At 37.7% G+C, this 14,711-nt stretch overlaps 1 protein-coding gene and 1 pseudogene across 2 annotated transcripts in view; one reads left to right on the forward strand and one right to left on the reverse strand.

Annotated features, from left to right (window-relative positions):
- Nucleotides 1-176: 176 nt before the first annotated feature.
- On the forward strand, nucleotides 177-309 carry LOC148353424 (U2 spliceosomal RNA; annotated as a pseudogene).
- Nucleotides 310-1,304: 995 nt separating this feature from the next.
- tmprss3a (transmembrane serine protease 3a) overlaps nucleotides 1,305-14,711 on the reverse strand; it is a 92,748-nt gene continuing 79,341 nt past the window's right edge. For both annotated transcript variants that reach the window (XM_088353256.1, XM_088353257.1), the window contains 5 exons: nucleotides 9,974-10,069; nucleotides 9,752-9,894; nucleotides 7,622-7,774; nucleotides 5,808-5,899; nucleotides 1,305-2,618 (listed from right to left, as the gene is read on the reverse strand). In XM_088353256.1, coding sequence (XP_088209382.1) covers nucleotides 2,561-2,618; nucleotides 5,808-5,899; nucleotides 7,622-7,774; nucleotides 9,752-9,894; nucleotides 9,974-10,069 — 542 coding nt within the window. In that variant the 3' untranslated portion in view covers nucleotides 1,305-2,560. The remainder of the gene's footprint in view (nucleotides 2,619-5,807; nucleotides 5,900-7,621; nucleotides 7,775-9,751; nucleotides 9,895-9,973; nucleotides 10,070-14,711) is intronic.

Raw genomic sequence — 14,711 nt, forward strand, 5'->3', positions numbered from 1 at the left:
ATAGTAGGCAGGACCGACTGTATACAAGGTTCTGAACACAGATACAAAGATAGACACACTGGCAAAAATGGCACTGTAAACAAATATGGTTGAAATACAAGTAAGGCAAGGCTTTGATGCTAGGTCCTTAGCTTGGCCTTAGGCTCTGGATGATGTGGGCGTGTCATGGTTGACGCGCCTCTGGCCTTTTGGCCGTACCTCTTGCCATGATCTTTGATTTTTGCATTTCGGAGATGGAACAAGAGCTTGCTCTGTCCACTCCACGCATCGGCCCGGTATTGCAGTACCTCCGGGAACGGTGCATTCGCAATGATCGCAGCAAGGCTTTAGGGCTAGGACCTTAGCTTGGCCTTTTGGCTGAGAGTAAGTGTCCCGGCTCCTGGGCTTTGTAGCATTATGAATTGACCGATATCGGATAATGGATAATGAATAACGAAGATAGAACAATAACCCTTAAAAACCCCAAAACCCCAGAAACTACATGTGTACTTAAAAATATTGTACATTCCGCTACTTTTTTCCTGCATTTTAAAAACTTTTTTTTTTAAATCCTCAACTGTAATATTCTTCATTGTTTTGTCCCTGCAGTCCCCTTGTCCCCAAAAGATGACAGCTTTACCCCATTTTCGAATCCCCTCCACTTTTGCTCTCCCTAGGTGTTTCCAATTTGACAATCAGCCATCTCTGTTGTAAATACCGCAGGTTTCCTCCTCACTTTGACCAACCGTTTTGATTCCTGAAGACTTTTACTCACTTAAACAACAAGCTTGCCTCCCACGACCTCCTTTTTCAATTCCCTCCACATTCCAGTTTCTTGACTCCAGCCCTCTTCAAAAGTATTCCCAAGTCTCCTTTTCAAAATTCTTTCCACCTCAAGATCCGTTCTCAAGTCCCCCTCTCAAGTTTTCCCTCCTCCCAAGACCTTACACCCCAACTGACTTCTTAAAGGCATTCCCTAGTCTCCTTTTCAAGATTCTTGCCATTTAAAAAACACCTCTCAAGCTTCCCTCTAAATCTAAAGATCTTCCCTCTGCTATCATAGTCTCACACCCCCTTCTCGTTGGAAATGTCTTTTTGTTGTTGTTGTTTGAATACACGCCTTCCTACATCCCTTGTGTCCCGCATTTGGCTTTGTCTGACACCCCGTTATAATAGTTTTCTGTGTAAATATGACTGAAAACTGAGAGCATACAAATATGCTTACAGAGTACTGCAGTGACGTCTGGAAAACAATATTTGAGATAAAGAGTCCATGATTTTGCCAACAGTATTCATTTAATACATAAAATGAGCAAAACGGGAAGTTTGACAGGAGGTGCTTTTTTTAATATTTATAACGTACTGACAATATCTAGACTTTTGCACCCATAAATCAAGTCATTAATGGATATATCCGAATAGAAATGCAGTAGAAGATATCTATCAAAAACGCCACACTTCATCAGCATCAATATTAAGTCGTTGGATATTCCTTTTAATGCAGGGCTTCAATCAATCTTTTGCGTCCTCTCAGAAGAAGATCAATCTTTTTTTTTTTTTCAAGTGATCACATAATATTGGTGGGGACAAAACAATTGTTCAATATAAAGTGGTAATGAATTCCCTGTACACATGCCAAATCTACACCTTTCTGCACCTTTTCGCTGAAAAAAAAACCCTCAAGTGTCTTATCAGCGTGTTTGGGTTGTCATGTCTTTAAGTGATAGCTTAATTGTTTTGGCTTTGTGCTGTCCACTGCCAACAATTTAAACATAGCAAGCACACGGGTCTTTGCTAGTCTCCCTCCATGGTTGCTACGTACACTTCGACAAACTTCCCCATCTTCGCTTTCAGCTGACTTTTGTTTTTCTCTCTGGCCCGTCTCCGTATCAGTGTTGAATATTTTCTTTATGGGGACACTTGAGGATCTGCCACACTTTGAGTCTACGCTTAATACTCAATGCTTATACACGGTACCTAATGCACTCCCCCTCTCTCCTCATGTGGCTATGGAGGCTGATTTTGCAGCCACACTGACAAAGCGCATGTCCTGGATGTTTGAAAGAGAATGATTTCTGGTGCTGATGCCGCACACTTCTTTGGATGAAACTGTTGTTTATTATATCCACTTTGTTATACACTCAGGCAAAGTGGGCAGTTTATTGAAGCATACTCAAAGGTTAGTTGGTTCTGTATGAAAAGCTAATGCCCGTTCCGTGCCACTGCCGAGTTATTAGGAAAATGATTTGTAATGCTTTTGTTGATGCATTATTGAGAAAATCTAAACTTTGCAAAATAATATCCTCTAAGGGTTCAGCTTAACACCAGCATCATTGAGTGAGTTTCAGATATGTGATAAAATATTTGCCGTCGAGAAGGTACGATAGGCAGTTTGCAAGCCTTTAACTTCTCTTTCATGCCTTTATCTATCTTAAATGTGCATACGTGTGTGCATGCCTGTGCGTGTAAAGCATTGAGTTGAGTTTGTTGGTTGCATTAGAGCTTTATTTTTGGGAATACAGTTAAATAAATAGTAATTATACATCTTGACCTTTGATTGCATTGTTCACTCTGCTCTAGCTCATGGTCTCTGAAAAGTCAATTCAGTTGAAAGGTTCCAAGCCTGATGCCTCTTCCCTCTGGAAAAAACAAAATAAACATTTTAAAAACGGTATAGTTATGCGATTTAAAACAATAACACATTTTGAAGTTTCAACATTGTCGGAGTTTATAAAGATATAAAATCATTGCTGACAAAAGTATTCAGATAAAGGCATAAAAAAGGGTTAAAACTACTGCGCAAATGTAGGAGCTCGGCCCGTTTCTGACTACATCGGTTTCAGTAGACGTATTCATTGAAAAGTCGCGCATGCATGTTACATTACAGACAATGGAAATACATTGAAATGTATTACAAACAATGGAAATAGACTGAAAACATGGATCTTTGAAATGTGTGTGTGTGTGTGTGTGTGTGCGTGTGTGTGTGTGTGTGATGATTACCGTATTTTCTGCACTATAAGGCGCACCTAAAAGCCTTTATTTTTTTCAAAAGCTGACCATGCGCCTTATAATACAGTGCGCCTTATTTATGGATCAATATTAATTTGCAAAGTCTTGCAACTAACTTGCCGCCGCCGACTAGATTTTCCCCCGAACGCCAAGTAGTCCGCGGTGTATGCTGGGATTTATTTACCGGCGTTTCATTGGCTAACCAATGTGTCAATCATCATTTGAATGGATTACTATTGGCTAAAGTTATTCGGAGGTCAAGAGGAGGATCCTTTTTAGCATTTACAGGCTGGCATTGGCTTGAACGGCAAAACACAGTCTGCAATTGGCCAAAAAAGACGTGTCAATCATCAGTTGAATCGATCACTATTGGCTAAAGTTATTCGAAGGTCAAGAGGCGGATCCTTTTTGTCATTTACAGGCTGGCATTGGCTTAAACGGCAAAACAAAGCCTCCAATTGGCCGAAAAAGATGAATGCGTATGGCACGTGGCTGACGGCATACAGAAAGCATTTTTTTACTATTTTGTATTTGTAAGTATTTTATTCTCCTGGATTTACTAAACTCACTGATATAAGAGGACCACGGCTGCACATTATTATGAACACAACGACTTCGGTGAGCTACTCCGGCTTTCTATATTATCCCTGTATCTTGTTTCAGACTGAACTCGATGTTTCTGTGATAAGCGGTGCAGATAATGGATGGAATGGAGTGTCTATTTTTTAAATTAAACTCAATTCCAAGTGTTTATTGTCATATATACAGTAAAGTTGCGAGCGAAAAAGAAAATAGAAACTAAGGAATGGATGGAATTTCCTGAATCCCAAGACTTAAACCTTCCGAATGATGGCACGATGCATTTGAGTGACATCAAACATCAAGATCGTTCTAAAATAAGATACCGGGAAAATATAAAGCCGCATAGCTCACCTAAGTTCTCTTGCAGCCATCACGTTAAATAATGATACGTAGCAATGTTCTTCTTACAACCGTGAGTGTAGTAAATCCAGGTGAGTAAAATATTTACAAATACAGAATAGTAAAAAATGTTTTCTCTATGCCCTAGTGCAACCCAACATGTGATTCACATTCATCTTTTTTGGCCAATTGCAGGCTTTGTTTCGCCTCTTTAGCCTATGCGAGCCTGTAAATGATAAAAAGTATCCGCCCCCTTTACCTCCGAATAACTTTAGCCAATAGTGACTGATTCAAATGATGATTGACACATTGGTTAGGAAATGAAACGCCGGTATATAAATCCCAGCATACACCGCGGACTAATTCGCCTTTGGGGGAAAATCTAGTCGGCGGCTGCTTGCCTTAGTTGCAAGACTTTGCGACATAATATTGATCCATATATAAGGCGCACTGTGTTATAAGGCGCATGGTCAGCTCTTGAAAAAATATAGGCTTTTAGGTGCGCCTTATAGTGCGGATAATACGGTAATCTAAACGAAAAGTTTGGTTGACAATATTTTGTTGCTAATATTTTTGAGACATTCACTGCCTGAAGTCTAAAACTCATTCACATATGCAAGCGCTGGCTTTGCTCCTCTTTTTTTTTGCCTTGCCAGGCTTTTGCCAGCCTTTAGTTGTTGCTTGTTATGGGTCTTTCCGCCTTAGCCCTCGTTTTGTATTAGAGCAGGGGTCTCAAACTCAATTGAGTTGGGGGACGCTGAAGCTAAGTTTCGGGTAAGGTGGGGCAAAATGGGATTATCCACTGAAACAGTGCTGAAAAAGCATTCATGCTCTTCTTAAATGGACAGTGTTTTATTTGTGTCCACTAGATGAAGCTGTAATGTGTAAAAATTAGTCATGGGTAGACTACAAACTACGGAGACTGAAAGTAAGCAAAAAGCAACCTTTTCCCCATTTTTACCCAGCCTTTCTCAAAGAAAAAAAGGGGAAAAACGTTTTTTAAAAAATATATATATTTAAGAAAATAGGGAGGAAATAAAAAAGGGTCAAAAAAAGGGAAGCAAGTAAAAAAATAGAATTAGAGGAAAAGATAGGAAAAAGAAGGAAAATTGAGAAAAGGAATTAGTTAGGCCAATTAAAGACAAAAAAGACAAAAACAAATGTAATTTTATATTTCTCTTTTATATTTTCCATTTTTAGTTTCCCTTTTTTCTTAAGTATTACTTTTGTCTTTTTTTTTCTTCTTTAATTTGGTTTGCAATATCTGTGGTCTGTGCAGCCCTATGAGACTCCTTGTGATTATACAAATAAATATATAAATAAACTTGATTTTTCTTTTTTCATTTTATTTTGCGTTGGAGTCACTTTGAGTCTTCGTATTTTATCTTCTGAGACCCCTGTGTTAGGGTCTCTAGTGACACGTTTCAAGATTATAAAAAATAATATCTACCATTGTATTTTTAGAAAAAGGCTTAATGACATCCTCCACAAACCATATACAAGCACATGGAAAACTACTTTTTGAACATTTTAAAGGTATCAGTAGCTCAGGAGGTAGAGCGCTTGTCTTGAATCAAGGGATCCCAGTTCGAATCCCGGCTCGTCCGTGTTACATGTCGAAGTGTCCTTGGGTAAGACACTGAACCCCTAATACCCCCAATAAGCAGGTCTTACATGGCTGCAATATTAGGCTGCTATTGGGAAATGTGGAGCACATTTTAAAGTGCTTTGGGAAGTCATTGACTTGAAAAGCGCTATATAAATGCAGATCATTTCATTTCATTTCATTGTGCAGTAGTATTAAAATGTGGATGCCATGCAATGCCAGGAGCAGTTGTGCTTGGAAAATGCAGTTCTACACAGGAAAATCTGCAATTGGAGCGGTGAAAGCTTACAATGCTTTTGTGGTGTGGACGGAGGTCAATGCTGGATGAAACATTGGGAGTTCAACAGGAGGATGCTCATCCTGGAGGAACTGGGGATAGATCTGGAGAAGCCAATTAAAGAGAGAGGCTAGCAGCTACCCCAAGCTACTGGCACAGCCAAATTGGTGAGAGAGCTGCAGGCTACAATTTTATACCGGAGTTTCTAGGGATTGAACCCATAACCCTAAGGTCTATGAATCTTATCAGTTGGGCTACCAGTAAAAAAAATCTTAATTTAGGGCTGAAAACGTACCCTCCAACCATATTTCCACCTTACCCTAACCCTACCCTAGCTCCAAACAAAACCCAGCAACCTCTACAGAGCTCCAGCCAGGGGATGCCAAAGAAAGCAAAAAAGAGGTGCTAGAGCTGCCCTTGAACCAATGACAGAAAAACAAACGCTAACTGCCACAGATGTAAAAAAACAATTGCAGCGGGCACATGCAAACTTTTGATTTTTGATTCATGCAAATGAACCACATACCAGTGGCTTCACCAGACATCAGTCTCAGGGGGATATCAAAAATATGGGGGGGGGTGGACAATACGTTTTTTGAAAAAGAGCCGGAATTCCAATCACTATTAGTGTGGGAGTGGACTTCCGTAAAAGACAAGAGATTACTTGAGGTAAAACAATCTGACACACAGAAATGCTGTGCTCACCCAAAGAAAAGGAAAATGAAACAAACAAATAAAAGAAGAAAGCACAAACAAGTAAAAATGTAGGGGGAAAAAAAACAAAAAAGAAAAAAACTGGGAAAAAAAGAAATACATATTTTTGGGATACCTTGATCAGTATATTACCAATAATTATTATTCTGCACAAAATGAAATGTTTTTATTTAATTTAAAAACTAGGAATTATTAAAATAATAGCATTTTTTTCACTCACTGGTAAACTTTAAACTCATTTAAACTCCGAACCTTTTTATACTAAGCAACTACAAAGTCTAGCACCAAAAGAAATACATATTTTTGGGATACCTTGATCAGTATATTACCAATAATTATTATTCTGCACAAAATGAAATGTTTTTATTTAATTTAAAAACTAGGAATTATTAAAATAATAGCATTTTTTTCACTCACTGGTAAACTTTAAACTCATTTAAACTCCGAACCTTTTTATACTAAGCAACTACAAAGTCTAGCACCAAAATTTCAATTTTAAATACATATTAACTTTTCAGTGCTGTAACGTATAAACTACAAAATATAAGAATAAACCAATCATTTAAACAAAAAACAAAAAAGCTAATCTAAAACACATCCCTGAAAAACACTAGAAGCATAAAAAATATGAACAAATCTAAAACATAAAATACATAAAAAATTTAAAGCTTTATATGCAAAACAAATCTAAAGTCAGCAACACAGTCTCCATGAAAAAAAAATGCATGTTATTGACCAGAGGAAAAAAGCGTCTGGAAGGGAGCTGTAGGTTGTCTATTGTTTTAAGTAATAACCTTATGTAAGCTGCTGCTGGATGTGCTGTTATGTTTAACGTGCATTAGTAAATGCTGTGTAAAAAAAAAAAAAAAGTCATGTAAAGAACTGACACCATTAATGGACTGGGGCCAACTTTGCCATGACCCAAAAACAGGCAAGGGACATGTATTTGACATGACCCCCTTGTGATTCACGTCTGGTGCCGCCACTGATGCATATACTTGGTTCCGAGAGTCATTGATCATAAAAATCTCAATTTAATCTGAGAAATCTGGCCTGCAGTGACGTATGTTCAACACCCTCTGTATCTCTTTCAAGGCATTTCATGCACCAACCTCCATCTGTTTCCGGATCCAATGAAGGGACTGTGTGATTTTGGTGTACACGCCCGGCTTGTTCCTTATGGCACAACCAATGCCCCAGCTCGTTGTCCCAACCAGCTTCCATAGAGATAAATCTTCACAAGCAAGAGGACCCCCACTGTCTCCCTGCAACAATACTTGCACCATTGATATTATTGAAAATGACAAACTGGATGAAATAACTGATTCATCAATCACTTCATTCATGTGATAATAGTAAAAAAAACATGCAAGAGTGTGTATATAACTAATTAATCTTCAGAAGTAAAAACATAAATGAAAATAATTAAATAATCCATGGTATACATACTCGATGTCACTTGTAACCAAAATATGATCAAGGACTAGAAATTGCCTTTCAAGATTGACGTTCATTTGTTACATTAAAAAAAAAAGGCTTTTCGGGTTTTCTTTTAACGTACTAGGGATTTTTTTGGGTTCAGGAAATGGTTTTAAGAAAAGTCTAGTATTCTCGGCTAGTGGTAGGACTATTGTAAATTTAAAATGCATTTCCTACAAATATTGGGCATTACAAAGTCCTTACAGTTGAGCAAAGCATTTCCTTACTTCAAAGGTCTTGTTTTCTTGTGATCTACTCAACCCAATCAAGCATTTGCCTCTGGAGTAGAGCGGCATTCTTCTTTTTATTGGAGGAGGCTGTGATAGCTGGACTTGAACCCTGAACCTCCACCAACCTAACCACCCATCCACCAGGCCGCCTTAGAATAGTCAATTATATTATTATTTTTACCTGTCATGTACGCATTTAGTTATTCATCGACTATTTGTGCATCTTGGTCCTATTTTTCCATGTCAGGTGCAAAATATGGCCCTCGAGCAGTTGTCTGTTTACCTAGTCAAGTGGAAAGCTGCGCCTTTTTTCTCTGTTAGGCAAGGGTCTTATCTCGCGGCCTTTGGGGCAATTGCAGCCCTCAGGATGAGGGTTTGAAGCCCCCGCCTTCAAATGAATGTTAAAAGAACAGTATGTATTTATTTGACCACTAGATATAGCTGTATTGTCATGCATCCAAAAGCGAGTGTTGAAATGTTCAAGGAAGAATACGAACTACAAACTCAACGTGACCAAAATAAACCATTTTTCTCATTTTTTTACCCAGCCTTTCCCATTGCTTTTGGTTTTCACGGCCACCTGTAGAATCAAGATGGTGCACAATTATGACAGGTACCTCTAGGTCAGACTCATGTTGAGTCAAATAAATGTAAATTTCGTGAGCATTTAAAAAAAATCTTCATTCATATAATATTTCATGTATTTCGCTTAGTATTCAACCCTCCTGTTGCCCTTGGGTCAAAATTACCTTTATGGTTAAAAACCCAGAAAAAAATTCCATCATATTTTTTTTTTACTTTAAATTTTATGACTTCTTTTAGATTGGTCCAAAAAGTGGAAAAACTGAAATGTTATCTTTTATAACATTGGCATATAAACTGTATAAAATATACAAAGATGTCCTTTAAAATGAGGACATAGAGGGATAATTAATCACTTTTCTTAAATGAATTATATTTATTACCACTAGGAGGCACTGAATAATACACACTGTCCTTTTAAGTGCAACCCTAGTGGATTATTAATCCATCCACCCATCCATTATCTGTACTGCTTATCCTCAGTAGGGTCGCTGGGGGTGCTTGGAGCCCATCCCAGCCATCTTCGGGCAGTGGGCAGGGGACACCCTGAACTGGTTGACAGCCAGTCGCAGGGCACACAGGGACAGACAATTCGCTCGCTCATTCACACCTAGGGACAATTTGGACTGGCCAATTAACCTGACACGTCCATTTATTATAAATTAAATGTTTTGATTCTCAATGTTTTTATAATCTTTTTTGGGGGGTGTAGGGAATTTCAAAAAATATTTGAGAACCCTGGAATGTTTTTATCAGAACTTTTTTAAGGCCACCCCTCACCCAGACCCTAGCTCCAGAGGCTCCCCAATTCAATGGAGTTAAAAACCCCTGCAGTAAAGCCCAACTCATAACAAACTGATTCCAAAGGAGACACACTTACCAAACGTGGACACCTGAATAATGTTACACAACATAATAAAAGCATCAAATGTACACAGGATTAATGCTCACCTGACAGGCGTCTGTTCCTCCCCCAAGATATCCTGCACAGATCATCCAGGATGAGATGAAGCCCTTGTAAACATGTGGCTGGTTGCAGGTCTTTGTGGATAGGAGGGGGACCATGGCAGAACGCAAAACTACACTAGTGTCCCCTTTAAAAGTGATAGCATATTTTAGCATATGTTAAAATTTGCTTTTATTTATCAATAGTATCAAATTTCTAAGGTTCACCTTCGTCCTCTGTTGCTCCCCATCCTGAGATCCAGCACATGGTACCCTCATTAAAATTTTCGCCATTATTAGGTAGGCAGATGGGCTCCACAAATCCTAAAAGAAAAGACATTGCATAATTTTTTAATATATTTTTAGTATAACAAATTTAAGATGCGGCTGATATAAAAGCCAATACTTAAGACAAATAACATTGGGAGAAAAATAATTTAGTCAGCCTGGTGCCGTACAAATACTTCTTTTCAAATAGCCGCTACAAGTCCCTTAAAACAAGGAGAAACAGGCTTAGATGCAGTTAGAAGGGTTGACCTATATGTGAAAAAAAGTAAACTCAGCATTTTGGTTTTGCTGACTTAGCATTTTTTTCCAGAAAGACATCTGACGATTATTTTTATTTATTTATGGATGAATTGGATAAAAAACACATTGTTAATTTCATTTTCTTCATTCAAATATTGGAATTTTGTGGACGAATTAGAAAATAGTGCACAAAACAGAATGTTTTTACAATATTAAACAATAAAGATATCTGAGTTTGTCAAATAACAAACAGAATACCTGCAAATATAATCCTTTTTTTTATAAAGTGCAAAACAAGGCATTTTTGTTGATTAAGGGAGATGACCTTTTGGAACAAGTAATCATTGCAAATCTGAAAACCCAGTGTATAGATAGATAGATAGATACTTTAATCATCCCCGTAGGGAAATTCACACTTCCAGCAGTATCCTTGTGTTGAAAATAAAATCATAATAAAATAAAAGGAATAGAATGTGTCATAATAGTCTGTAATAATAGTTTGCAATAGTCTTTGATCTGTGCAGCCCTTTGCTACTCATGTGATTAAGGGCTATACAAATAAGCATGACTTGACTTGACTGACTTGAATACATAAATACCCAATATAACGTGTTGATATAGAATATTTAAATGGTTCTGCATAAAATACACGCTGTAATAAAAATATATAAAATTGATGAACACGGAGTAACACGGTAGTGTAAAACGGTTCAAACAAATTGTGCTTTTCAAAGTAAAAAACGCTTTAAGAAGAGCTAAGATTATTTAAAAAGTCATGTTTAAGAAGAATTGATAGAACATGTAGCAAGGAGTTGAAAAAATTGCATTTTTGAGATTGTTGTTCAACATAGGGATGGTGTACAACATAAGGAGCGCTGGCCCCAAATGGTCTCAAAGGTTTTTTTGTCCGGTCCATGATTGAGCGATTTGGAAGATGTTTATTCAAGATAATGGCAGATTAATACCGAAAAAGATCAAATATTTCTGTTTTAGTTCAAAATTGGTAAATTAAGGACTGGGAAGACTAGGAAAAATCTAATTGAGTGAAATGATGTAGATTACTTTGAGATAACGACATTTTTATACAAAAGTATTGAAAAAAATCATTAATAAATACTTTCTTTTTCAAAATATATGGAAGGAAAATGTATTGATGGAAATACGAATGATGATGACAACTCGTCCAGGATGCGGTAAAGGACAGATAGGCGCCTTGCATGGCTGACTCACACTTGGTGTGTGAGTGCGTGTGTGTGAATAGAGTAAAGTTTGGAGCTGAGGATTTCTTCACGAGAAGCAGGATCAGGACACAAGCCGGCACAAAAAAATAGGGTAAGCAGAACCTGCTCTGTCGAACTCTGCATATTGAAGATTTCAAAAATTGTGTCCTGACCTGGCTGAAGTACAAATAAATCAGTAAAAAGAGGAAAATATTCAGATAACAGGAATTGTGAAGAGAAAAAGGGCATTAGTTTAGATTAAGGTGGACTCTCGTTGGTCGTGGCGGACCCCACTGATCACCTGACGAGGTATCAGAGTGTCTGGGACACAAGCTGGGTTTGAGGCCTGGGGAGGTGACGAGCCCCGAATTCTAGTCGGTTTGAGGCCCTGGAAGTTCGAGTCTTCCTAAATAAGAATACTCTACGGAGTGGCGGGTTTGAGTCGCTGTGGTTATATTGTCCCCTAAAGTAGAATACTCCACGGAGTCAGAGGTAAGTAAATGAGGATAATGATAATATTAAATGGGTATGACTACTTAAAGTTGTTAATATGTGGAAAACAAAAGAATATTGCACACAAGAGAGCAAGTGATCAAAATAATTTCAAATAAGTTTGAAAATAATGAAAATAACGATTTATTAACACAGGAAAAGAAAAGTGAAATTGAAAATGATTATTAACATGGCTGTTCTGTTTCAATCACTGAATGAGATGTGCTTTCTTTTTTTAAAAAAAGGCCAATAAAGCAATTCATTCGTGAGGATGCGTCATTCTATATTGAATCGATGAGAAAAAATAGTTGATTAGAGTGAGGGGAAATACAATTAAAAAGTTTTTTTACGTTGTGTTCAATGTGGCATTTTTTGAGATTTTTGATGTTTAGTGAGTGGGATAGTTTAGAATTTGAGTACAAGCATGTTACTTTGACAAACGATCAACAAATACGTTAAAAATGTTGATTTATATATCTCTATCTACCTTGGTCATATCCCTCAAGAAGGGTGACCGACAGCAAGACGAACATACAAAAACAAAGAAAATAAAGGGTAAGATAGCAAAAAAAAAAACACACAAAAACATTTTTTGGACCAACCCAAATGCCCAAACACCCAAACAAATTAGGCACCTCGACACCTAAGTTGGTCATTCTTTCGTCCCTCCAGATGAAACGGGACACAAAAAAGCGGCCGTGTCACTCGGGTCAGGGTCACACAACACACTCTTCTGTTCAACAGCAGGGCCCGACAGCTTTCACTGGTTTACCCCTGCCGCATCATAAGGGTGCCCAACCTATCCTTTGGAACAAGTCCACAATCCCACTATCCTTTCACAACACCTCTCAACTCCTTCCTATCACCAACAAGAGCTCTAGCTTCCATTATATTTAGACCTCTTTCCTGCAATGCACTCATAACACTATCCATCCACGTCAATCGCGGCCTTCCTTTTGGTCTCCATTTACATCAGCTCTGTGGATCCTCTTCAATATTCGCTCCTCATCCATCCTCTCCATGTGTCCAAACCAACCAAGTACTCTCTTATGACAAGTACTTAGTCATAATACTAAGTTAAATGACGTGGAGCAAAAATTTAGGCTATTGAATAGTCCAGCTGATCCACCAAGGCATCCCAGTATGTAAGCATGATTGATTTAACAGGATTCTAATTTCCACTGAAAAGAAAAACCATGTTTTGAAAGTCAATGGACTCTCTAAAGAACAGATTGAACTGTCAAGAAGTGGCACGTCGGAATGAAGATGAACAAAATACTGTTTGCCGTGATGGGGTACACAGCTGGAAAATGAACAAGACATTCATTCATCCATTGTCTGCGCCACTAATCAACAGCAAGGTCGCGGGGGTGCTGGAGCACATCCCAGCTGTCTTCAGGCAGGGCGCAGGGGACACCCTGAACTGATTGACAGCAAGTTGCAAGGGAACTAACAAAGACAATGGAGTCATTTCATGTCTGGGATGGTCACATTTTGGAAAATATTTTTGATGGGCCAAGCAACATTCAAGCAGTGGATTACGAGTGACCCTCACATGAACTGTGGGGCACACGTCAAGGCCGTCATCAGAACTGGAACACAAAGGACATTCAAGGACATACGTCTGCTTGAAGTCACATTAGAGTCTTGTTAATGACAAAATGTTTTACTTGCATGAGGAAGATTGATAAACTTTGATGGTAAACTCACCCACTTATCTAGGTTGTCCACAATTGATGATTTATAAACACATAGAGGAAGTTGGTATAAAGTCAATATGGACTGTTTGGAATAATTTAAATTTTGTTTTAGGAGACAAAATAAGAAGGATAAATGTTTATAAGAATTAAGCTTCTACTAAATAAAGCGATTATAGTATGTTCATTTTTTGCTGGAAAAATTGTATTCTGAATATGCTCTCCATCAAACTTTTTTGTTTTACTCAACATAAAGAACACATCATTTTAGAGGATTTTACATTTCTTGCCAGATTCAGAAGCATCAAGGTGATTATTGAAGAAAAATAGGTAATAGGAAAATACCTTTGAATTTTGTTAGGTTGACGAAAGCACTAAGTATTTACAGTTGTAAAATTGTGCAACCAGAACCTAGCAACGAGAAATTTAAAATACTGACATGGAAAACAGGAGATCCTGGGATGTAATAAACATCTACATTAAAATTTTTAATGAAAACATTGAATGCAACAAGATAAGACACAATACTTCAGAGAAAACATGATATTAAGATTTAAAAAGGAATAAGAGATGAAGAGTATCAATATAAACAAGGGAGAAAGAAAATGTTTACAAAAGATTGGCCTAAAATGATAATGCAGCGTTTATGGTTAAAAAAAAGAAAGAAAAAATAACGAAGAGTGAATCATAACAACAGTAAATTAAAAGCATTGTATTTGGCTAGTTAATAATGATAATAGTTCAGCAATTCAGTGACTAAAACAGTGCAATTATCAGCCAAATTTGAGATTTCGAGACCAAAATAGATTGACAATTCTAAAGAGGAAATTGTTTAGACTGTATGTATTTGATTTAGCATGTTGTGATCCGGTGGTTGCCGAGTCCGTCGAGGAGGCCTAGTAAGGTGGACATTTGTGCAAGTCCCCATTAGACTTAAGGAAAGATTTATTAGCCTTGTTGTACAAAGATTTGTTTTTTTAGATCAACCCACCTCCAGGACAGAATGCAGGTGACTTACAGGCAAAACCT

This window comes from Urocampus carinirostris, chromosome 14 (genome assembly GCF_059441175.1).
Source record: "Urocampus carinirostris isolate Australia breed hairy pipefish chromosome 14, RoL_Ucar_1.0, whole genome shotgun sequence".
Classification (NCBI taxonomy): domain Eukaryota; kingdom Metazoa; phylum Chordata; class Actinopteri; order Syngnathiformes; family Syngnathidae; genus Urocampus; species Urocampus carinirostris.